Here is a 7680-nt window from a genome sequence, read left to right on the forward strand (position 1 = left end):
CCATTAGCAGATAGCTACTTGAACACACAAGGTGAGCATCACACCATTAAAGAAATGATCAAACTATGACCTGGTTAAACAGGTATATAAACATACAAAGAAGAAACTAGTAAACTAAAACAACAATAGGCAAATATGGAAAGAATAGAAAATAAAGACCACACCTAATGTATGTGTGCTTATAAGTGCTGTTATAATGAAGGTCCACACATCATTCAGGCCCAAAATGAAGTGTTGGGGTGAAGGGATGACAGCTGAGGCACTGCCACAATTACATCTAGAGGCGATTCCCTCAGGCTGCTCCATATGGCCCTGCAAACTGAAACTGTGCTTCACTGGCAAGAGCGGAGGGGTAAGACTGGGGGTCTCCTGGGAGAATTAGCATGCCAAAACCCTGACTCATATAGAGGCCTGTAACTTGACCTTCTTCCTTTTATTCTTTAGCCATTAACACCCTGCTGTCAAGAAAACATGTTCTTTTACTGACATGAGAGTCAAAGCACCAAACCCTCAACTGTAAACATCACATTTGAATTAATTATTGTATGCCTTTTGTTTTGTGTTTTTTATTAGTTTTTTATTTTTTTATTAGTTTTTATTAGTTGTTATTGTCCATATAGTTAATAACCAAGATAACTGCAGTGAATCTTAAACTCAGATCTTCAAGATTCATCTTTTTTATCTAGCTTTCATAAGGCTTCCACTTGAAGTTGTGCAACAAAAATGACTTATTATTTTGAAATGTTATTCCTGTCATTCTGTCTCTCATCAATATCCGCATCCACTTGTTCACAGGCTTTGAGATCTGGCCATTACTCCTGATGCACCATCATTCTCCAGACACTAGAGGCTGCTGTCTTCTTTTCCCGCCCAAAAGAAAGCTGCATCAGAGCAAACATTTTTGTTGTTGTTTCATTGACATGAGACTTATGATTAATCACAGATATGTAATGCTTGCCAAACATTCTATAGGGCATGAAGCTCACAGATCATAAACCTTTCAGCGTTTCGCAGAGTCTGGGAACTCTGTAACCTTGAACTCTTTGCCTGGAATAGCTGGGCATTTTAACAAACTACCACCAAACCAGCTATGTGACCGAAATCAAAACACTGTGCAGTTTTTAGACATGAATGTAGATAATTGAAACTGTCAAGAAACAAAACAAAACATTTACACTTTTCACTTGTCACCACAAGCTCATATTTTTAGTGTCTGACAGTAAAATCCTGTGTTAGATTGTTGAATTTCTAACACGCAGAACTACAGAGGGGAAACTGGTTTCTCACGACCATGTTTCATAGCATTCCATGTGTCTACAGTGATGAAAGAGCGGCGCTGGTTCATTCCTCCCCTCACTGTGATTTAATCATGAGCCTGTATATATATATAATTGGCTTGTCTACATAAGGATTGATTATTATTGTCACAGACCGTCCTTTGTTGTACATGTGCGCAGCAGCAGGTCTAATTCATAATTTTGTATTTTTCTGTTTTTGCATAGGTCTGTAATTCATTGTTCCTCAACATTAAGATTCTAAGTTTATTGTAATGTTAAAAATCACAAATATTACTGCAACTACTGTGATTTCTGTCTCAGATTTAATGGTCTTTTCCAACACATACTCAACATATGCTTGGTTGGAGAGCACCATCATTTAGAATAGATGCTTGTTGAATCTGAAGCTTATTATAAAAGGTGAAGAAGAAAAGTTAATGTTTGTATGTATTCGGCATTTTATTTACATATTTCAAAGGTACACATGAACGGGCCTAGTAGAATTTCATTGCACCTCTGCCTTTACTATTAACACCAAGCAGCCAAATTACACAAGAGTGTCATGTATTAGACCGCTTAAAGTGGAATGTATAATTAGGAATGACCTCATGGCTCTCTTACACTTTTCTTGACTTCTCTGCCTTGTGACACAAATGTCAATCAGAAAACAATACTCTGGTGGTTTACAGACACGCATAATTTGACTCACTCTGCGTCATCAAGATAAGAACAGCTGAAATGCCTTACTTTTTATGTCTTTAAGCAATGGTTACATTAAGTTGTTCTTCCTTTTACAGAATAACTGCTTAGGACAGGATCAGTCTGTGGACGTCTGAATTCGCAACTGAATTTGAAGGCCCTGCTTACAATTCACTTCATTCTCCTCTCCTTCAGCCATGGGGGTGGAGAATTGCTGTAACCCCTATCTTTACACACACACACAGAGAGAGAGAGAGAGAGAGAGAGAGAGAGAGAGAAATGCATGCTAAAACCATTCAAGCAGGTGGAAAAAAGGCAGCAACTTCAAGTCAAAGGAATACGGTTGCTATAGTGATCACTTCAAAAAGTGAAAGAAAAGGGGGCATTATTCCCAAAACCCATTATAAAGCCCATCTAATCTTGCTAAAATATGCACCCAACGTGAGGGGGAAGGGAAGGGAAGGGAGGAGGAGAGGGAGGGTATATGGATTGTGGGCAGTGGGCAGGAGAGGCTGTGATAACGACAGATGTCTCACAAACCGTGGGTTTAACAGGAGGGGTGAAAGACGAAAAAACGCCCAGTCGCAGATTGGACCTCAGGGAGAGAGTAGGACTGGCTCTGACTGAATCACATTCACTACTACAGGAGAAAAGAAAGTACATTCAACGCGCTCTTTCACTCGGATTTCAACAGAAACTGAGAAACAGGTTAGTAAAATGTTAGTCGCGATTTTATAGTCTCTTTAAATAACGGGAAAATCACTTATAAAACAAAGCGTTTTATTGGTGCAGGAGGTTGAACAATGCAGACTGCACGAGCCGTTCTTTGTTCTCGTTATTCTCATTTGTCACTTGTGAAAACTAAAAATGCACAATAGGCTACCATATTTAGATTATTAAGTTAAAAATTATTAAGAAAAAAAAAAGTTTTCCTAGAAATATCTCAATGTCACTTTACAAATGTCACATTTAATATTTCTAAATTATCATTGGAATGTGTGACTGGTTTCCTAAATGTAGGCTATAGAGAGAGATCAAAATGTGAGTTAAAGTAGGCTAAATATAAGTAAGCTTTTATTTTATTTATCTTTAAATGGAGCTGTGGGTTACAGGTAGCTCTTACCCAGTTTAACCCCTTGTATTTCGTCTTGCTATGGAAAGCAGTGTTAAGGAAATAGCGTTAATTTGCACTAATAAGAAATTAATATTCAGACGTAAGGAGGAGCTGATCGATGTGCTAGCGTGGGGGTGGGCGGTATGTGTCTTTTTTTATATATATATATATACAGCCTATAAAAATGTCCTATTTCGTGTTATGCTTTTCATTTTTAGCACTTATCATTACACATTGATGATTGATTGTTATAACCCGCAGCAATTGGATAGGCTTAATTTGACTCAGTGTACTATTTCACCACGACTTCAAGGACATAACTTTCATACCGTCATTATGGAGATTTATTTACATCATATTAATGAGTAACTTCATCAAGCTAGATTTGCTGGAATAATGTGAAGCATACTGGCACAGAGCGCTGTGAGAGGCTCTAATAAAAACTGTCTTTAGTGAGCGCTGACTAGGCACTAGGCAGCACATCTCAGCAGCTGGACTCATTTGCAGGTTGGACTGGGGCATGACTGCGTATCCGGTCTTTGTTTGCCCCAGTGCAGTACTTTGGACAGCTCCTATTGTAACCCCACCATGCTGCAGCTTAAGTGATATTTAGTCAACTGAGTTGCAATAACTGCAGATTTTTAAAAGGTTGCAATTGGTTACCATATCAGTTGCAAGATTTTTTTTTTTTTTTTTGTATCTACCTCACACTTTCATAATTTCACATATATTTAAAACCAATTCCATATATAACTGGGGCTGTCGATTTAATAAGTTAATTTAATTAATTAGCTATGGAAAGATAACGCTTTGAAATGATTTAACGCACCCGCCCCGCCCCAGACCTAAGTCTTACATTTCATACAGTTGATTGGTGATGAACATGACGCAGGCCAGTGTAGCCTATAGAATGCAGTTAGAATGTCCCTATAAATCAAGATTTTTGGGCAAAATATTATAATGTTATTATAAATCATATGAGTTTTTGTCTCATATTTATATCATATGATATACAGTAGGACTAGGCTAGTTAAGCAATATCACACGAGTGATGTTCTTGTCCCGAATAGCACCAGTGCAAGTGTGACATTGATTTTATACAACAGTTCAATAAATAAGAAGTTAATATTGTGTTATATTTTAGAGACAATATTGTCTGTTTTTTGCTCAATTTTGCCAACGAAAATATTACCTATAAAGCCAAAGCATAACTGTTGTGCTTCTCCGAGCAACACACAGCAGTGTTTCGTTACTAAAAGAATCAACGTTTTGAGCGAATCAATCGGGTGAACCAAGGCCCATTCATAATAGGTGTGTATGACTTGAAGCGGCGCTGCACAGACCGATCGGTGTATGACATCAAAGTACAGCGAGAGCGTTCCTTTGATGTCATACACCGATCGGTCTGCACTGCACCGCTTAAGTCAACACACCTATTTACTTATTTCTTGAATAAATCAGCCATTTGAAGGAATCATATAAATGAATGACTCAATAACTTAGTCATTTAGACATTTACCGCCACCTAAAAGTTTTAGTTTGTTATTACGAGAATCATTTCATTTAAAATCTTTTTATTTACATTGAATCAGCATCATGTCGTTTCAAACCCGTATTACTTTCTTTCTTTTGCAGAACATAAATATATATATATATATATATATATATATATATATATATATATATATATATATATATATATATATATATATATATATATATATATATATATATAATGTGTAATAAATTCCTAGTTGAATCAATTAAAATATTTATTTTTAAAGCTACTTTTTGTAGTATATTTGATGCTTTTCTAATTTAACACAATAGCATATTTTGGGGTAAATTTCTCAGCCAAATCTGATGTGTGATTAATTTGCGATGGATTCGATTAATTAATCTGCACATCATTTAATTAATTCGATTAAAAAATTTAATCGCTTGACAACCCTAATTTAAACGTATCAATTTTGTGATAATGGCCTAATGTGATTCAGTTCATGTAATCTATAATCAGCCTTTCCCTTGAATCTTATCTTTTCACCTCCCCAAACCAAGCAGCTATACTAACCAAACCATGGAACATGCTAAGAGAAGTGAATGACTTTTATATGATAATTTTATATGAAATGATATTGGTTTTTATTTAATGTCGTAAAACTGTATACAAACTGATATAATAAAAAATTAAGATATAATAAAATACACTGACCTCCTCCTTAACAGAGCTGGACTGCATTCAAAGTCCTTGGCAGAGGTTGCATTTGCTCGAAATGAATGAGAATGAAGAAATGGGCTGGGTCATGTTGGTAGTTTTACATTTTACATTTTACAATTTCATATCCATAATGAGCTTCTAAGAAGGTTGGTTATTTGCCTGATGGAGTTTTAGACCAAATGTATTCACTGAATGAATGCAATGGATATTGCTTTGGATAAAAGTATCTGCCAAATGCATGTGCAATTATTGAAACGCAGTGATGTGCATAGCTTACATAAGATGTTCTTCTGCTCCCACAGGACATTATGGGAGGCAAGTTAAGCAAACGGAAGAAGGGATACGATGTCAGTGACCCTAAAGAGAAGAAAGAGGAGAGTGCTGTGGCAGCAGTTGAACCATCTGAGAAGGCAGAGAGCCCTGTGACTGAGGCGGAGGCTGCACCACAGGAGGCTGCAGCAGCGCCAGTGCTGGAGTCTGAAGCACCAGCTGAGAAAACTGCATCTCCTTCAACAGCACAAGCAGAGGAGAAGAAGGATGATGCGGCACCAGAAAAACCAGTGGCTACAACAGAGGCATCTACTGCTGCACCTAAGGAATCAGCAAGTGCTCCAGAGGAACCGGCAGCTGTAAAGCCAGCAGCTGAGTCGGCAACAGCAGTAGAGACAACAGCTGCTATACAAAAGGCACCGGCAGCAGAGGTACCAGCAGCTGCAGTAGAGACACCATCAGCTGCACCAGAGGCATCAGCAGCTGAGAAGACTTCAGCTGCACCTAAGGAACCAGAAGCTGAGAAACCGACAGTTGCACCAGAGCAACCAGTGACAAAAGAACCTGCAGCTGCACCTGAGGAACCAACAACTGCACCAGCAGCAGAAGCAGCAGCAGAGGAATCTGCAGCTACACTCCAGGAACCGGCTGCTGCACCAGAGACACCAGTGACAGAGAAACCTGTGGCTGCAACAGAAGAACCAGTGAAGACACCAGTGAAAGAGGAACCTCCAACAACACATGAAGAACTTGAGAATGTGCCAGAGGCACCAGTGGCAGAGGAACCGATAACACTATCTGAGAAACCAACAGCTGTGGCCGAGCCACATGCAGCTGCACCTGAGGAACATGCAACTGTCCCCAAAGCTGAGGAATCTGCAGCTGCACCTGAGGATCATGCAACTGTCCCCAAAGCTGAGGAATCTGCAGCTGCACCTGAGGATCATGCAACTGTCCCCAAAGCTGAGGAATCTGCAGCTGCACCTGAGGATCATGCAACTGTCCCCAAAGCTGAGGAATCTGCAGCTGTACCTGAGGATCCTGCCCCTGTGCCAGAGGAGCCTGTATCATCACCTCAACTTGCAGCTTCGCCAGTAGAACCTATCACAGAGGAGGCAGTAGAGAAGGTTGTTGAGGAGGTTGCAAATGTAAGTGAAACCACAGAGGTCACACCAGAACAAGAGGCCGTCACTGAGGCAGTAGCTCCAGAGCCCGTCGCCGAGTCTACCCCAGTGCCTGAACCTGTTTCCGAGGCATTGAGTGCGGCAGAGGTCGAGAAGGCTGTTCCTACCCCTGAAGAAACCCCAACAGTCCCAGAGCCTGAATCTGAAACTGCCGCACTTCCTGAGGTCACACTAACAGAAGCAGATCCCGAGCCACCCGCAGAGCCAACACAACCCGAACCTACGACAGAGCAAAAGATTGCAGAGGAGTCTATTCCCACAATTGTCATCTTGGAATCAACCTCGACCAATGAGCTCTGCCTTGAGGAAACTGCCCCGACTGTCATAGATGAGAAGCTGAATAATGGAGACTGTGAGAGCGCTGGCTCAGCAGAGGAATCTGTGCCAGCCCCCCCTGAGGTAAATGGGGAGTGCCATGAGCAGGCACCAGACATAGGCTCTTTGGATGTCCTTGAGTCCCCGGTTGAGGCATGTGTAAATGGTGTGAAGGACAAAGAACCCCCTCAAGTGCTGAGTGACTGTGAAATGAAAAAGGACTTGAGTTTGGATGCTGACTTTCAGGTCCCAGCTATGATTGGCGATATGGTAGAGGTGCCACAGTGAGTCGATTTAATCTGAGAAACAAACCTTAAATGTGAATCCCATATTGATGCAAACAAACAAATGAAACAATCGTCTGACAACACGGGCTTTCTGAAAATAAATGTGAAAAATGCCTGTTGTGTTCTCTCAGGCAAAGGAATTTCTGGTTAACCAAAAAGAAATACAACCACCCAAGAGCTAAGTGTGAGAAACAAAATAAGAATGAAACAGTGAGAGTGAAAGCCTAAAAGGAAATGGGAGGGAGAGAGAGAGACAGAGAGAGAGAGAGAGAGAGAGAGAGAGAGAGAGAGAGACAGAGAGAGAGAGAGAGAGAGA

At 40.2% G+C, this 7680-nt stretch overlaps 1 protein-coding gene across 1 annotated transcript; it reads left to right on the forward strand.

Annotated features, from left to right (window-relative positions):
* Positions 1 to 5616: 5616 nt before the first annotated feature.
* Positions 5617 to 7365, forward strand: LOC311079103 (uncharacterized protein; the record flags this gene model as incomplete). The annotated part of the gene is made up of 1 exon (XM_084108299.1): positions 5617 to 7365. The coding sequence occupies one exon, from the start codon at positions 5617 to 5619 to the stop codon at positions 7363 to 7365; it is 1749 nt and encodes a 582-aa protein (XP_083964425.1).
* Between the last annotated feature and the right edge of the window lie 315 nt (positions 7366 to 7680).

This window comes from Abramis brama, assembly GCF_963993115.1.
Source record: "Abramis brama genome assembly, chromosome: 3".
Classification (NCBI taxonomy): Eukaryota; Metazoa; Chordata; class Actinopteri; order Cypriniformes; family Leuciscidae; genus Abramis; species Abramis brama.